The sequence below is a fragment of the Carassius carassius genome, chromosome 11, assembly GCF_963082965.1.
Source record: "Carassius carassius chromosome 11, fCarCar2.1, whole genome shotgun sequence".
NCBI classification, from domain to species: Eukaryota; Metazoa; Chordata; class Actinopteri; order Cypriniformes; family Cyprinidae; genus Carassius; species Carassius carassius.
The window spans coordinates 25,219,403-25,237,917 of record NC_081765.1 but is presented as its reverse complement, the minus strand read 5'-3'; the positions used below and the strand labels follow the sequence as shown (position 1 = coordinate 25,237,917).

General features: G+C 39.3%; 1 protein-coding gene across 4 annotated transcripts in view; it reads right to left on the bottom strand.

Annotated features, from left to right (window-relative positions):
- Positions 1 to 3,349: 3,349 nt before the first annotated feature.
- Positions 3,350 to 18,515, bottom strand: part of LOC132153080 (zinc finger protein GLI2-like) — a 71,181-nt gene continuing 56,015 nt past the window's right edge. For all 4 annotated transcript variants that reach the window (XM_059562261.1, XM_059562262.1, XM_059562263.1 and 1 more), the window contains 9 exons: positions 14,151 to 14,352; positions 13,848 to 14,046; positions 12,959 to 13,069; positions 11,867 to 11,995; positions 9,350 to 9,499; positions 8,021 to 8,185; positions 7,615 to 7,896; positions 6,727 to 7,063; positions 3,350 to 6,623 (listed from right to left, as the gene is read on the bottom strand). In XM_059562261.1, the coding sequence (XP_059418244.1) occupies positions 4,477 to 6,623; positions 6,727 to 7,063; positions 7,615 to 7,896; positions 8,021 to 8,185; positions 9,350 to 9,499; positions 11,867 to 11,995; positions 12,959 to 13,069; positions 13,848 to 14,046; positions 14,151 to 14,352 (3,722 nt within the window). In that variant the 3' untranslated portion in view covers positions 3,350 to 4,476. The remainder of the gene's footprint in view (positions 6,624 to 6,726; positions 7,064 to 7,614; positions 7,897 to 8,020; positions 8,186 to 9,349; positions 9,500 to 11,866; positions 11,996 to 12,958; positions 13,070 to 13,847; positions 14,047 to 14,150; positions 14,353 to 18,515) is intronic.

Genomic DNA, 18,515 nt, shown 5'->3' with positions numbered 1-18,515 from the left:
AAATAAATAAAATAAAACCCTTGCTGACCCCACACTTTGAATGGCAATGATTCTGCACTAAAATATCTAGTAGAAGGGTACCCCCCTCCAAAAGAAGAGCAGTTACCAAATAAGGGTCAACTCGACATCTTTGGACGTTCCAAGGACATTGTGCAACAATCCCATCTTAGGAAGACATCAAACAGCTGAGAAAAGATCAGTTGTCTGGTCAAGGGGCTTCATTTTTAGGCAGAGCCCCAAATATAGACCATTTAAGGGACAAAGTTTAACATTTATTCTAGGAATATCTTAGCCTCTTGCTTTTGCTGTTAAACAGCACCTGCAACCAGTCTCTTTGATTTTAAATTATATCATGTATATATCATATATGCATATTTATCTGCATCATCTTTTCCACCAAAGGCTTCCAGTGTTATTTCAGTGTATTAAAAAAGTGTGCCTCAGTTTGACCTCTGACCCTCAGAAGCAGATCATCACATTAAATTTCATCACTTTATTAGCTTCTCCTCTGGACTATTTTTTTTTTATTAAAGACTTTCCATCAAAGGATGCTTGTGAGTAACACAGGTTTCGGGATCAAAAATCTCTGACCTGGTCAGGGTTTGGATTGCAAGTGCATCCTCCTCTCCTTACCCAGCAATGCTTTGGGTTTTGAGAGGCTTTTGGCTTAAAAGACATGCATGCATGAATGGTGACATTGTGGCTGTAGTGTGAGCTGAACAATGAGAGCCCTCACGTTGATCTGTGAATTTAAGCACAGAACAGTGCACCAGACAACTGAATCTGTTGTCTATTTTAGGCCTGCTAATACACATCAATTCTGTTAAAGTACTTTTTAATGTTGTATTCAACTCTGTCATAATGTCAGTCAAACATCTCTTCAGTAAAATGAAATGCATTTAAGATAAAGATAAAGCAAACTAGCTTGGAGAACTAAACAGGGCTTGGAATATAAATAATTTTACAACATTCCATTAAAAGTAACACATTTTATTTTTTTAGGGAATAATGCAATATTGTAATGCATTACTTTTAACTTTCCCCTAACACTGGATATCACTTATTCATACAGGGGTCACTTTGCAATGTTAATATTCATGTCATTGTTTTGTCAATTATCAAATGAGACCATTTCAGTTTCTGATCATCATATCACACTTACAGAGTTCCAGATGGCTATTAACCTAGTCAATCTGATATCCATCATTACACAGCCAACTCTTTCCTCACAGTTCACCCTGGACTTAATCCACAGCCTGACAATGGAAAGTATGTTCATTAGTGTGCTGAGATCTTGGAAAGCATTTAATTCTTTTTTTTTTTTTAAGTGTGGTGTTTGAACAGGATCTCTGGGGGGCAAAAGATTCTCTTGTGCAGAGTCAGTAAAGAGGAAAACATCTTTGATAGATCACAGAAAAAAAATGCTTCTGTCCCTAGTGCCATTTATATTTTATAGTATTAAAATTAAAAATGACAACTTTAACAGGTTTTTACTGGCTTAACGCCACTGTTTTATATATATATATATATATATATATATATATATATATATATATATATATATATATATATATATATATATATACAGTACAGACCAAAAGTTTGTACACACCTTCTCATTCAAAGAGTTTTCTTTATTTTCATAACTATGAAAATTGTAGATTCACACTGAAGGCATCAAAACTATGAATTAACACGTGGAATTATATATGGAATTATATACATAACAAAAAAGTGTGAAACAACTGAAAATATGTCATATTTTGTCATATTCACTCTTGGCATTCTCTTGATGAGCTTCAAGAGGTAGTCACCTGAATTGGTCTTCCAACAGTCTTGAAGGAGTTCCCCGAGAGATGCTTAGCACTTGTTGGCCCTTTTGCCTTCTGTCTGCGGTCCAGCTCACCCCTAAACCATCTCGATTGGTTTCAGGTCCGGTGACTGTGGAGGCCAGGTCATCTGGCGCAGCACCCCATCACTCTCCTTCTTGGTCAAATAGTCACTTGATGCCTTCAGTGTGACTCTACAATTTACATAGTCATGAAAATAAAGAAAACTCTTTGAATGAGAATGTGTGTCCAAACTTTTGGTCTGTACTGTATATATATATATATATATATATAAAATAATCCTTACATTTATATAGCGCTTTTCTAGGCACTCAAAGCGCTTTTACATAGTCAGGGGGTATCTCCTCATCCACCACCAGTGTGCAGCATCCACCTGGATGATGCGACGGCAGCCATATTGTGCCAGAATGCCCACCACACACCAGCTTCCTGGTGGAGAGGAGACAGAGTGATGAAGCCAATCAGTGGATATGGGGATTGTTAGGAGGCCATGATGGTCAGAGGCCAATGGGCGAATTTAAACAGGGTGCCGAGGTCACACCTCTACTCTTTTCGAAAGACATCCTGGGATTTTTAATGACCACAGAGAGTCAGGACCTTGGTTTAACGTCTCATCCGAAGGACAGTGCTTGTTGACAGTATAGTGTCCCCATCACTACACTGGGGCACTAGTACCCACACAGACCACAGGGTGAGCACTCACTGCTGGCCTCACTAGCACCTCTTCCAGCAGCAACCTAGTTTTCCCAGGTCTCCCATCCAGGTACTGACCAGGCTCAGCCCTGCTTAGCTTCAGTGGGCAACTGGTCTTGGGCTCCAGGGTGATATGGCTGCCGGCGCACCAAATCGGCATATTAAAATTATTTCTAATGCATTGCATTATATGACAGAAAATGGCATGGTACTGTTGGACAACAGATATCCTAGAATCCAGGGGTTTAGGATCTTATTCCCAGCAAAATTTCTGGAATAATCAGTGGTGCTTTGCTTGTCAACTCCACTTTCATGCTATCCTCCTGTTCCATCATTTCTCTGAGAGAATACAGAATTACAAGGCAAGAGAAATAATTTGGATGTGGATCTAATAAATCCTCAGCAAAAATTTTTTGTAAGACTGGAATCAAATAATTTGCTCCCTATATACGCATCAGCCAGTCCTATGAATCACTCCCATTCAACTACATTGTACACAACTAACTATAGAAAGTGCTCATTATGGACTTTTCTTTTGTTCAGTTTTAAACTAGGTCTTAAGTTATTTAAAGATCAGCATTCAAAGTTCTTCTTCATTCAAATTTAGAAATAAATGTGGTCAAATGATTAAGGCAGTTAACTAATAATACACATTACCTGTATTATTTAATTTTTTTTCTACTGTATCTTAATGAATAAGCATGCTTTTTTCACTCTTATTTCTTAAATAGGGTGCGCTACAGAGCATCTGTAACAATACCTTCGCCACAAGGAGCAGACGAATAAGAGACAAAACAAACAGACTGTTTTAAAACAGAAATGCAGATGGTGTATTGAAAATGTACAAAAGCTATACATATGTTGAGTTTTGCAGATGGCGTCACAAAATACCAACCAACTCCAAGAGTTCAGACCTTCAGAATTGCTCTGTCCTTGGTGGAAATTTCTTGTAACGATACTAAATCAAAGGCAGAAGTCATTTCAGTATGCGCCTGTGGTTTATCACAAACTCAAGAGGCTGATGAACCCGTTAATTGGGATGCAATCTCCGCTGAGAGCACACAGAGTACTTGAATATTCCTTTAAAGACATCTCAAAGGACACATGGGTTGACAGACCTCCACAGACTGAAGCTTAGAGACGTAATGCTGTCCTTCACCAACACACAGCCAGATCAGATGCAACTACAGAAATCTGTAACTCCTGGAGCGTGCTTCAAGGGAATCTGTCAATATAGATTAAATTGACTATATTTGAGGAATTTTAACCGGGAATTTATTTTCCACTAGTTTTTCATAAAACCCCATAGAAGTGACAAGGGGGTAAATCTGAACACTGCGCATATTGAACAAGCTTGTGCAGTTAATATGCATTACACATAATTTAAAGCATGATGAATATGCAATACCTATAAACAAAAATATCAATGACTCTATTAGCATAGCTACATACCAGATAACATAGCATTATATGAGTTTAAAATGTTCTTATGTTCTTTTACGTGAGGCACTTAGTGAATTTCAGTGCACTGTTGAGAAAGGGAAAATCAGACTTGTACAAGCCCAGTAACCATTACCCTGATATACACTAATATGAATTAACAAACAAACTTTCATTAAACATATGGCTTTGTGAAACATGTCGTCTTGAGGTCTTTGCCAGCCAAGTTGCATACAATAGCTGTGTTAGCAAATGTCTGATAATGTAATTGACTGTGTTCACCTGAAATGCTGCAAGTTTAACTTGTCAAAAACTGTATTTCAGTGCCTTTGCTCATTAAAGAAAAATGCATAAACATGTTTTTCTCCCTTTAGAGCAGAAGTTAGTGTTCCTAAACAGTTCATTTTATTCTGTGTCAATTTATTGTTCAATGTCTCTGCATTAAAAAAAACATAAAAAGCAACCCCTGATTGCTGAATAACTTTTTAAATTCTCAAGCCATCATGTTTAAGAATTTGCTTTCCTCTGCAAGGGCTGTTAACATGGAGCTCATGTCACCAATGGCCATGTTGCTAATACCTGCCGGTATTGAGGCTAGAGTAACGGAGTTACGCGGGGTGGTGAGTCGTGAGGAATTCTGCGAAAGACTCTGCAGAAGGCCTGGGCTTAATGTGCCAGACATTAGGCTCGAATGGTCTCCATCATCCAAAATGGCATCAAAGTCTATTTGAGTGTGCTCAAGCGTTTGGGTGGAGTCCACTGTGCTGGTGACCTGGTTAACCCCAGGAGACGCCAATGTAGACACTGTAGCAACAGGGGCTTGATTTGTGCATGGAGACATGGGAGAACCATAATCCACGCTTCTGTCCAACATATGGATCTTTCCTGAATAGTACATAGTGCCATTCCCATTGCTGTGTTGACCGAAGTCACCTGATCTCTTTGGTCTAGCTTCTAAGGAGTTAACGTTGGACATTGAGCAACCATTTTGCTGGATCATACCCGAACCTGAGTGTTGTCTATTTAAAGGTTTGGGCTCGGATGGAGGTCTGGGCTGTATCAGTCCTCTGCCTGCATTTTGAACGGCTGTCTGAGTAAGGGGGACGTAATTTTGCTGGTTGACGTTATTTGGATGTGAAAAGTTGGATCTGTAATTCTGCATCTCCTGGTTTTGCACTGCTCTCACGTTGGGTGGACCCATGCCACTGCATGTTAGACGTTGACTGGTGTTGTAATTGAGGTCCTGCCGATATCCCGATTGAGGGTTTACTTGTTCGCCGAGATTCTGACATGGATTGGTAACATACTGCCGATACTGCAGTACAGAATTCATCCTTTGGGTGACCCTCTGTGGATATTCCTGTTGCAGGCTAGCAAGATTCTGGCTCATTGGTACAATCTGTTGATTAGTGCTAAAGCCTTGATAAGAGCCAAAGTTCTGCTTCTGCTGAACCACTGTCAAGTTCCCTCGGAGTAGTTGCTGCTTTGGAAGCCTTGCAGTTGCATCCACAGAACCAGAACTGACCTCGTTCCATTGTACAGGCATGTTGTTCTTGTTTATGCCTCGCAGATCGGCCATTTGTTCCAGATCTGAGCGAACAGACTGTACGTGACTTCCGTTGTTGCTTGCCATGCCCATTCGCCGCTGCCCATAGAATTGCTGTTGTTGTTGGGAGGTTATATTACCATGTAACTCTACTGCATGACCATCATTGACAGAAATCCCTGGGTCCTGATTTGAGCTACCATTCTGGGACTTGAGGTACTGTACCATGTCATCTGGTAGCACCAAATCCTCTTCTTGCTGATCACCTCCATCAGTGGCCATGTTCTCCATTAAAACATTCTCTGAAATACTAGGTGGCCTCTGGATGAAGGGATGACGATGCAAGCTGCCATCAGACCAGGTGTTGCTCTGCAAGTTGAAATTACGTCTATCTACAGCAGGTAGACGTGATAGGGTCATGTTGCTGATGCTGTTGAAACGCTGAACCCTTGGCAAGGAGAGCGGATTGATAGTTGTCCGATGAACAGGATCGCTCGCTCGTCTTGGTAGATTAGCCGGAACTTCATGAGGCATCATGCCAGGTGCGCCATAGCCAGTGTCACTGCAGCGCCTTGAGTTGACTACACTTTGGGAATGGTGCAAATGTGCTGAACTTTCCTGTGAATCATTGTACAGGGCCATTCTAGTTCTAAGACTCATGCGATCCATATTGGGCAGAGGTGTTGGTGGTGCACCCCCTGTGGCTGCAGCGTATTTTGCTTTGAGACGGTAGTGTTGAGCTGGCGTGAGACTTAGTAAACTTGTGAGTCCACCAGCACCACTACATTGGCTAGCTTCGCTGGAACGGCGTGACAGATCTGTTGAGATGGGGTCATAGGAGTCTGCCGAACTGACGTTATTGTTGCGGACACCAAATTGTGAAGCTTCGCTAGAGCGACGACTGGAGTAGCAGGGTGAAATACCGGAGGACCGACGACTTAGCATGTATCCTGAGCTCATTGTGCTGGTGGAGCTGTCTCTGCGGTCTTGCAGATGATTAAGCATTGTCATTTCATAAGAAGATAAGTCTCCTAAATGTTGGTTCGGAGGTCCAGGCATCTGAATGCCCATATTTGGAGTATCCAGCAGTGAATCTGAAGAACACAGTAATGAGAGTAGTTACTTTCTCAAAATGCATGGGAACACAATGTGGAAACAAAGTAATAAATAAACCAATTTTTTGGCTGCAGTACTCACCAATAGAAGGAATTGGAGGCAGCTTGGTATTTCGGACTTGAGGTGATGCATTTGTCCAGGAGCAGGGGTCTCTTACAGTTTTTAGTTTTTCCTTCTTGATGTTCTCAATATTTAGTAGTCCTCCCCTGATTTTATGCAGCTGAAGACCCACTCCTGCAGAAGTACCTGGAGAACCAGTAGAATCTACTACAGGTGTGTCATCTAAACCACTCAGGTCCCCCAAACTGCCTCCACTGTACATAGCCATCTCTACTCCACTGTCATTGTTGGTGGCACTGCCAAGTGGCGATGGCTCACTGCTACATGATGACTGACCACCAGGGCTGGACTGATACATCTACAAAGAAACAGTAATGAGCAAACATCAGTTCCACTGACATTTCTGGCACAGAATCTCAGTAAAGTTTGTGGAATTAAAGTAATTGGTCTAAACTGATATTGTTCTGCTGATGTTTATTGAAGATTTGGACAGCACAACTATACCAAACATAACTGAAGTTGGGTTTTTGAAAAAGTACTGATATTGCCATGCATAAAAAGACACTGCTGCAGTGCTCACCTTAGTAAAGTCTGTCCATTATTTTCAAAGAGAAGCAAGTTAGTTAAGAGGAAAGGAAAGGGTTAGTGTATTAGATGAGGCAATGGTTAGTACATTAGTTTAAACTGTGCATTAAGAGCATTTCACACAGTACATTGACTGTTCAATGACATACCAGAGTAAAAAAAAAATATTTTGTTTTTCATTATCTTGTGCTTCCTCTCTCCCAATGAAACAAACCTGGGAACTTGTGGTTAATGTACACTGTGTATAACTGCTTTTAGTCAAAATCTGTGACAGAACATCTCGTCAGTGAAGTAATAATTTATTAAGAACAAAATTATTCTTACCACTGTGTTTTCCGTCTTGATAGATTTGACATGCTGGCAATCCTCCACTCCTCGGGTGGTGCTGTTGGCTTCCCCTGACCCGTCTGTTCTTCCCCTTGCATGCTTTGTGTGTGCCTCATTTTCTCCATTCCCTTTAGGAGGGTGAGATTTAGGTGGTGCATCACCACGCTGCTTCTTAGTGACATGTGCTTCTGGACCATGAACGGTCTTCACATGTTTCCTGAGAGAACTGGGGTCTGTATAGCGTTTTGTACAACCTGGGAACTTACACACATATGGTTTCTGCAAAGGAGTGACAGATAGCTATCAGAGTGGAATCAAATCTAATTTAAATCAAATCTCTTGGTCATAGTCTTGAGATAGGAAACAAAATGCATATAATGAAACGGATGTTGAAAGCTCAAACCTCATTCGAGTGCGTGCGGTTCTGGTGCTTGGCTCGGTCTGAAGCATTGGAAAATGCCTTGTTACAACCCTCATGCTCACATACATAAGGTTTCTCCCCTGTGTGGGACCTCAAGTGAGTTTTGAGGTTTTCCAGTCGAGAGTAAGCCTTCGAGCAACCTTCAAACTTGACAGAGAGAGTGAGAGAAAGAGAAAAGAAAGCCATTACCTCAGCTATCATCAATCTGAACCTAAAATCAAACAACTTTCTGAGTGAATCTAATAAAAACCGCCAAGAACACATTTGGGTTACATTTCAGCCCTGATTTAAAGGCAAGATACAAAATTATATTTTACTTTAAAAACAATGGAGCCTTTTTTTGGGACTACTAAGATTTCTGGCAATATTTTATTATAATAATACATATTTTCTACACAATTCTCATCACCACAATGAAAAAATGTTTTTGCTTATAGGGCAACATTTTTCCTGGACAAGTTTTTGAGAGAATTACCCTTAAAGATATATATATTTTTAAATTGTTATAGCTTTGAAAATCTTGCTCGTTCAGACCATGTCATCAATTATTAAGATCCCCACCTTCTGTGTTACAGAATGCTTTCATATTCAGAATAGTTTAGCCTCTGCATGAATAATTACACATTGGTGTAAAAAGAGATCACATTGGATAAGCAAAAAAAGGGCTTATTTATGTCACAGGTGCCTGTTCTTGTATCGTATTCACTAAACTTCAGTAAAATTGAATAAAGACCCATGGCACCTTCCTCTCCTCAGACTTTAATTATGTCTCCATCCTGCCAATCAGCACGCTCGGAAGTTCACTTTTTAATAGGATCTCAAGCAAATTAAACTGACGTTGAGACTGAAAACACAAAACAGCTGATCAGCATGCCTTCATGATGTTAAAGGAGAGTAAAAGTAACGGAGATTAAAAATCAGGTGTTCTGCTGAAATAAGAATCAAGCCTATTTTGGGGTGGTGTTTGCACAGTGGATAAGACACATGCCTTTGGTGTGAGAGACCCGGGTTCGAATCCACCGTGAGACACCAATGTGTCCTCTGAGCAAGACACTTAACCCCTAGTTACTCCAGAGGCGTGTGACGTCTGACATATGTAGCAATTGTAAGTTGCTTTGGATAAAAGCGTCAGCTAAATGAATAAATGTTAATGTATTTCTGTAAAGCAATAACTTGCTCTACTTGTGGGTCCAGAAATAGATGTACTTATTCTTGCAATTAAAGGTAAAGAACGTATAGGTTTTAAATAGGGAGGGGTGAGGTCATTTAAGAATGAAATGAAGGCGTGATGAGCAGTGGTGCATCACTTACTGTGCACTTATGGGGCTTCTCCCCAGTGTGTCGGCGCATGTGGACCACAAGCATGTACTGGGCCTTGAAAGGCTTCTGTTCTCGTGAGCACTCCTCCCATCGACACACAAACTCTTTCTTCTCCCCATGGATGTGGTCATTATTGATATGCTGCAAGTAGAGAAAAGTGACAATGTGAAAGTCATAATGCCATAATGCAAACAAAGGGTAAATCCTGTTTTTTAATAACGTTTTGACAATATTTAAAATATATATATATACAGTAAAGACTTGTTACTGCAATTTAAAATGATTCTTTTCTATTTTAGTATATTTTAAAATTACATTTATTTTTGTAATTGCAAAGCTGAATTTTCAGCAGCCATTTGTCCATTCTTCAGTGTCATATGATCATTCAGAAATCATTCTAATATGCTGATTTGGTGCTCAAAATGTCTCATTATCAATGTTAGCTGTGCTGTTTAATATTTAATAGCAATAATTAATAGCAATCTTTTATTTTTTATATATACTCCTGACCCCAAACTTTTGAATGATGTGTAAATATACATATAATATTATACAAAATAATATAATAAATAACTAGATTATGTGTACCATGAAAGTTACTCGCTTTGTATTATTCTAAAGCACCTAAAATAATCCTGAATTAAGTTCTTCAGGGAAGAACTCATAAAAAAAATATCAAACGCCATGCCATTATTTTGTTTCTCTGGGTATATTATTTGCAAGCAGAGCGCTCAGACTGTAGCCTTAGGATTAAAAAGGGTGTGTAAGGAGGAAGACCAAGCTCTCTGTGTGTTCTGATTCCTTTATCTTGTCTGGTCTGAATGTAATTACACCTTACACTCGCTCTTGCTTTCCAAAACCACTTTATCAGGTTTCTCAGAAATCTGAGTAATGATGAACATTAATCTTGTAATCCCAACTAACAATTCACTTGCAACTACTTAAGACCATATGTTTGTTTGTGCCTTCAATTTTAGTCTAATGTGGGTCTTAGAACATAAAACACATGCTAGACTCAGCTAAGACTGGTTTGGGCTTGTTCTGGAATTGGAGAATGGCAGGAGCCCAATTCCACTGATCCATAACCCCAAAGGATTCCAGAGCTCCAGGTCTAGGTCTCATGAGGAGCCAGACTGGCTCGGTGTGTTCCTGTCAGGGCAGTGAGTCTGACTCTGGGCCCAAGTGTATCTGTCACATTGTGGCTCACAGATTGTTAATAACACCCAGCAGAGCAGCTGAGGTGTCAGAGGTGGAGAGGGCCACTCCAGAGCTGCTGGCATGACGACGGATTTACTGCATGGCCTCAGGGAAGGTAAAAAAAGGTCAGAGGGTGCACAGGGGCAGAAGCCACACATATGAGAGTATATGTGCGTAAATGAACACATTCGGCACCTCTGCGGGTATCAACGTGCTCATTAACCCTACACGTGTCAGTGACAGGAAAGGATCAGTTACAAGTCTGGCTAAAACTGACGATGAAAAACTTGTCCAAAGAGCAGTGTTTCTAATTATTTACAGCTTTAAAAAGGCAGGAAAGCTGTTTGCAATTGGTGTTTGTTTCCGTTTAGTCATAATGACTATTTCAAGACAAAAGCTGTTCCAAAACCTAGCTAGACAGCATTTTAGGGCATCACATGTGAAAGCTGTAGAAACCAGACCATTGATTGTGGTTTTAAATGACTTTTTATGGTCAGAACATGACAAACACTGCGCGTTGTTGAATTCCTTAAACTTTTTCAGGCATTTTTTCCTTAACAAAATAAATATCTTAATACAATTAATTTCTTAGTTCTTAGTTCTTATGAGTGATATTGTTTCAAATCATGAAACAGGTTTGTGCTGCCTGACTTTGATGACATGTATCTTTAGCACAGTTTGCAATGCAGGCTGAAATATTAATAACATTACATCTTTTTGTCTCTTTGAAATGCACATATGACACTAGCTTGAGTTGACAATAGTACATTTATGTTCATTATTAAAAACTATTCTGTTATAGTTTTGTTAAATTAACCATTGGTCTTCCATAGTGGAAAGTGACATGACCCATACTCTGAATTCGTGCTCTGCATTTAACCCGTCCAAAGTGCACACACACACCCGAAGCTCATTCACTCCCCCTCCTACAATTTCTGCCGGCCCGAGACTCAAACCCACAACCTTTTGGTTACGGGTCCGACTCTTTAACCATTAGGCCACGACTTCCCCAAATATAGCAGCATATATTTAGACCATGATAACCAACCACAGCTAAAACCACACATATAGCACCTTAATACCATGGTAAAAATGTAAGTTTCTAGGTATTTTTATGTATCAAACTTTTGAATGTGTATGTAGAGACATTACTGATGTTCCATTTAAATTTGAATGCTATCTATACAGGCAGGAGACAGCAAAGGCAGCTTAAAAGAATTTGAAAAAGAGCCCTTGTGTTATGGAAGTTAACAGCACTTAGAGATAGAAGACATTTCAAAATAAATTAAACGAAACCAAATAGTGACTAACCTGAACTAGCTGGTCCTGGGTGTCGTACTCTTTGGAACATCCTTCCCAGTGGCAGTTGGTCTCATACACCACCTCAGGCTCTTGCTTGCATTCATCTTTATCAAGTTCCTCTGGCAACTCCATGTGATCCTGTAGAGGAAACAGCGCTGGTAAACTTTATTTGCAAATATTAAGTCATACTTGTCAGTCAAAAGAATATTTTATAGCTCAGTGGTTGCTTTTTAGCTTGTGAAACTGAATGGTGTTAAATTTAGCTGAAATATAGTAAGAGCATAGCACTATAAAACTGAAATGGATAGTGTAGCTCCAATCATTTGATGAGAAATGTTTCAGTCAAACGTTGAGTCTTTTTCTCAGAAGAAAAATCTGAGAAACAGGGCTCCCAAGGTACCATTTAATCTCACTGTGGTTCAGGGGAAAATATTAGAAATTAAAGAGATTTTATTAGTGTTTTATATTTCTTATGGGAGCAGATTCTGGTCTTGAGTTATTGAGAATCAGATGGGAACTAATGTTGGTGGTCAGGTTGACTTCCAACACTATATTGCAACCCTCGTTTCGCTTAAGGGGAATGTTAAGAATGCTTTTGAGGTCTAATGAACTTAAAACTTAAATGGTTCAAAACCTCTCTAATGTGGCGAGAGAACAGAATGCTTCATGGCCAGATGTAATATAGTCACCTTCCACATGCTAATTTGTGTGATATCCAGTCAAAGTCAAGGGTATGTTTATCAGTGTTGTTAAGAGCACTGAAGCAACAACTGATAATAGTTTCTTTGAAACCATTCTGAGTTTGGTTTCTTGCATTCCAATCAACCTCAAATTTGAAGGGTTTGGAAAAAGGTCCATTCTGACTACAGCATGTTTATCTCAGTCCCACTTCTGTGTTCTCATTCATTCACATCTGCCCCAATCACACTGCGCACCTCCCCTCATGTATCTTACCATTGCACTGTCACAGAACTGAAAACGAGCAGAGAAAATAAAAGCAAAAAACCAATTCTATAACACTTTAATGGTGCTTTTGAGTCCATTTGAAGCTTAAAAACCCTCGATGTGACCTAAAGTGAAAGTGGATAAGATTCCACAGACCTGAGATCTAGGTGAGATGGGGTGGGGTCCATCTGCTTCAGTCTTCACCTTTGACCTCTTGAAGATCATAGGGTTGACCGTGCTGCTGACCGCCGGGTCTCCACCAGCATTCTGCAAGAGAACAGGAGAAGAGACATTGGAGCCACCATGTCGACGGTTTGGCTGCTGGCATGAACAGTGATTTCACGCCTAAAAAAAAGGCACCATGCTCCAGATGCCATATTTCACAAAGCAACTCGCCGCAGAGACTAAACAGTTTAGACTGCACTATGAGCATCTGTCAGATGGAAATATGAAAAGGAAGAAATTATTACACCCAGAGAGTGCTACAGACTTTGATCCTCAGATGGATTCATAATTCACCAGACAGTCTCTCTGAACAAGCAGTCTCTCTGTTAAAGTGGTGCCTTTCCTCCCAACCACTACAGTATGGCAGAGGCCCGTGTTTTCTATCACTCAATAACCAATATTTATTCATGTATCCTTAAACATTTAAAATACAATTTTTTAAATGTTTTTGAAAGATGTCTCTTATGCTCACCAAGGTTGCGTTTATTTGATCAAAAAAACAGTCAAAACATCAATATCAATAACGGAAATAACTGTTTTTTATGATAATATAATTGAAAATGTAATTTATCCCAGTGATTGCAAAGTTGAATTATTCCCGTCTTCAGTGTCACAGGATCCTTCAGAAATCATTCTAATATGTTGATTCGGTGCTCAAGAAACTTATTACAGTTGTGCTGCTTAATGTTATTAACTTATATATAAACTATATTATACATTCTCCAGGTATCTCAAAATCTTAAGAACCTTCAGTCTAGATGTATATGTATAGAAGCAATTCTAAAACATGTATAGAAATCATAAATCTCTGTAAAATCACCTGGCCGGAGTCTGTGTTGGTGTCGGCGCTGTTGTTGTTATTCAGAGCAGCTGCTGCCACCAGCGTCTGCCTGCTGCTGAGGGAAGGAGAAGGATGTAGGAGGGGGGGAGTGTGTCCAAACGCATTTAGACCTCTCTGTTGGGACAGCAGCTGGTGGTATGCGACTGGCGTGATAGGATGTGGAAACGTGAAGGAGGGACTGAGACATGAAAAGAGAAAAAAAAAATCACAAATAATGGGCAACCTGCAAAAACCTTCAGAAAGAAAATCAACACAGATGGGAGAAAATGGCCATTCCTGTACCTGATGGCCCCGACGGAGAGGTGGCCGTAAGAGCTGCTGGCAGCCGAGCTGGAGCGGGAGTTATTGATGTAGGCCACCAGAGAGTTGGGCGAGGTGCGGATCATGGTCTGCAGGTCGATGCTGGCATCCGAGACTGGAGAGATGGACAGCGCTCGCTTCCTGCTCAACCTCGGCGTCAGTCTGGGACTGGGGAAACGGGACACTGAAGAGAAAAGAAGCTTTTTCACTCTCACCTTAAAAGAGATGGATATTCAATTATCTTTATCTCCAGCATCACTCCTATTCTGGCTTGCATAAAACTCACTATGAATAATTTATCAGCCTAATTATACCAATCTCACCCAATGGGTTGTTCTGAAGCATGCCAAACAGATGCTGCTTAACAACATTGATCTGGGAGGAAAATAAGGCAAATAAGTTACCAAATAATGTGTGGAATGCTGAACAGTCTATATTTTATGTCTTTCTTCAGATAATTATCTCCACACATTTTTTAAAGGTTTATCAAGGACCCAAGAATAATAATTCTGATTATTATACTATATATAATTTTTTACAACTACTTTGAAAAGCTTACTTAGCAATGAAATGCATATCTGTGTATTCAAAAAATAAAAAGAGGAAAGATAGATTTGTTCACAGTACCATTAAAAAAAAGATTTCTAATGTTTTTGTTCACTACATTCATTTGATCAAAGATACAGCAAAAACAGTAATTTTGTGAAATATTAATACAATTTAAAATTTCGTTATAGAGAGAGATGGAAAAGTAAAATTTCAAGCAGCTGTTGCTTCAGTCTTTAGTGTCACATGATCCTTCAGAAATCATTCTAATATGTTGATTTGGTGGTTAAGAAACATTTTTTTAGTATTATTAATGATGGAAACATTTTTGTGTAAATGATGGATAGAATGTTTGATGAATAGAAAGTTTAAAGAATAGAAAGTTCAAAAGATCAGCACTTACAGTATTTGAAATAGAAAAATAGAAAACTTTTAACATGTTCTTTACTGTCACTTTTGATAAATTAATGCATCCTTGCTGAATTAAAGTTTGAATTTCTTGCAAAATAAACAACAAAAATCTTATCTTTTAACAGTAGATTATATTCACAACCACATGAAATAAAAGTGAAGATCTCAATGTGCTATGCAGACATGTGTATATATAAAACATTGAAACTATGTTGCAAATGATCACAATACCTTCGTTCACACATGATCATTTTAGGGGTGAAAAAAGGGCGGACAATTACAAAATGACCTCCCCAAACATACCACATTATGACCTTTTGGAGGCAGAAATCTTGACTAACATTTTGAAGGGAAATATTATCAAATTTCAAATTTCAAAAAAAAAAAGTATAAACTGTAGAATTTGACTTCTGCCTTTCAAGAGCTGATTCAAAGGCCATGTTTCCATGTACACGTGCCATGCGCTGTACTAAACAGGTGCTGCGCATTAAGCCTGGTGTAAGAGGACAGAGAACAGCAACATTCAACAGGAAACATGTAATGGGACCATTAAACTACACACAAACACAAACACCTCACAAAAAACCCTCCACTGACATTTCAAACAGATGCCTGTCAAACTCTCACAAATCTACAACCTCCAACCAGTTGATTACTCCCCTACCATTCGTTAATCGTTTGAATCTACAATGCAACCAGCAACTATTATAAGTTGTTATGCAAAATATGAAAGAATGAGATTTAGAAATTTTAGCCAAAAGCCTGTATGCACATTCAGTGCTTCATTTAAAGGTGAAACGTGCACTACTACATCAAACAGGATTAAAACATAACAACTGGCTATGTTTAAATCAGCATGTTACCATACTACTCTTGATGAAGTATGTAGTATATATACTACATACTACTAATGTTTATGATAGTATGTTTACTATACATTATGGAAGTTTCCTGTATGCGTGAGATAACCAAAACACCAACTACAATTGTCAAAATGAGCATGAACAATTTTTAGTTTATATCTTGCAATTCTGAATATTCAGACTTTTTTTCTTAATTTTATTCCTCAGATTTGTTTATATCTTGCAATTCTTGTAATATCTTGTAACATTTGTTTTTCATTTAGTTGAACTAAAAAACAAAAGCAAAAAATGTCTCTCGATACCTAAAAATCGATCTAAAAACCCTAATAGATTGTCAAAGAACTGTCCACAGAGTGAAGAGAACAGCAGGGGGTAGCAGTGTCTGTCCCGTCCTCAGCTGCTGAGTCCCACACACTCTGCAATAGTCTGCTTTTATAGGCAGTGTCTCTAATTTAGGGGTGCACAGGTTCCTGGGAGAGCGCTAAACCAGATGTGCAGTGCTGAGTGTTGACTGCAGAGGCTGGTTCAGGCAGCTCTGTCGACCCTGTGGGACAGGGAATGGTGGGAAGGAGAAGGTGCTTCTAAATGAGGATCTGGCCTGATGTATGGCTTTATAATTATAGCCGTTTTCTGCACGTTTACAAAAGAGGCAATTATATTAGGCATCTGCTCTGATGTTTTTATTGGGATGACAGAAAAAGGGTGTTATTCCTATGTTCCTTCTCTTCTTTAATTTCCTTTTGGGAATCAGTAAAAAAGTCTATCATGCAAATAATAAACTGCAACTAATAATAAATAAATAAATACCTAAATAAAAATATCGAAAAATAGTATGCAGTGAATAATTTAATTATGCAATATACGGCAGGAAATTTTTTTTTTTTAATGCTTTATTATAAGCCTCTTATGCTCACCTGGGCTGAACCAGTAATATTGTGAAATATGATTCAAGTTTAAAACAGTTTTCAGTAAATATATTTTAAAATGTAATTTATTCCTGAGATGACAAAGCAGAATTTTCAGTAGCCATTACTCCAGTCTTCAGTGTCACACGATCCTTCAGAAATCATATGTGATTTGCTGCTCAAGAAACATTTATTATTATTATTATTATATTGAAAACAGCTGTGCATCTTAATGTTTGGGGCGAAATGTGATATATATATTTCAGAGAATATATATATATATATATATATATATATATACAGTCGTGGCCAAAAGTTTTGAGAATTACATAAATATTAGTTTTCAAAAAGTTTGCTGCTAAACTGCTTTTAGATCTTTGTTTCAGTTGTTTCTGTGATGTACTGAAATATAATTGCAAGCACTTCATACGTTTCAAAGGCTTTTATCGACAATTACATGACATTTATGCAAAGAGTCAGTATTTGCAGTGTTGGCCCTTCTTTTTCAGGACCTCTGCAATTCGACTGGGCATGCTCTCAATCAACTTCTGGGCCAAATCCTGACTGATAGCAACCCATTCTTTCATAATCACTTCTTGGAGTTTGTCAGAATTAGTGGGTTTTTGTTTGTCCACCCGCCTCTTGAGGATTGACCACAAGTTCTCAATGGGATTAAGATCTGGGGAGTTTCCAGGTCATGGACCCAAAATTTCAACATTCTGGTCCCCGAGCCACTTAGTTATCACTTTTGCCTTATGGCACGGTGCTCCATCGTGCTGGAAAATGCATTGTTCTTCACCAAACTGTTGTTGGATTGTTGGAAGAAGTTGCTGTTGGAGGGTGTTTTGGTACCATTCTTTATTCATGGGTTTTTGGGCAGAATTGTGAGTGAGCCCACTCCCTTGGATGAGAAGCAACCCCACACATGAATGGTGTCAGGATGCTTTACTGTTGGCATGACACAGGACTGATGGTAGCGCTCACCTTTTCTTCTCCGGACAAGCCTTTTTCCAGATGCCACAAACAATCGGAAAGGGGCTTCATCGGAGAATATGACTTTGCCCCAGTCCTCGGCAGTCCATTCACTATACTTTCTGCAGAAGATCAATCTGTCCCTGATGTTTTTTTTGGAGAGAACTGGCTTCTTTGCTGCCCTTCTTGACAGCAGGCCATCTTCCAAAAGTCTTCGCCTCACTGTGCGTGCAGATGCGCTCACACCTGCCGGCACTCCGATCCCGCAGCTGAATCCTCTTTAGGAGATGATCCTGGCACTTGCTGGACTTTCTTGGACGCCCTGAAGCCTTCTTTACAAGAATTGAACCTCTTTCCTTGAAGTTCTTGATGATCCTATAAATTGTTGATTTAGGTGCAATCTTAGTAGCCACAATATCCTTGCCTGTGAAGCCATTTTTATGCAACGCAATGATGGCTGCACGCATTTCTTTGCAGGTCACCATGGTTAACAATGGAAGAACAATGATTTCAAGCATCACCCTCCTTTTAACCTGTCAAGTCTGCCATTCTAACCCAATCAGCCTGACATAATGATCTCCAGCCTTGTGCTCGTCAACATTCTCACCTGAGTTAACAAGACGATTACTGAAATGATCTCAGCAGGTCCT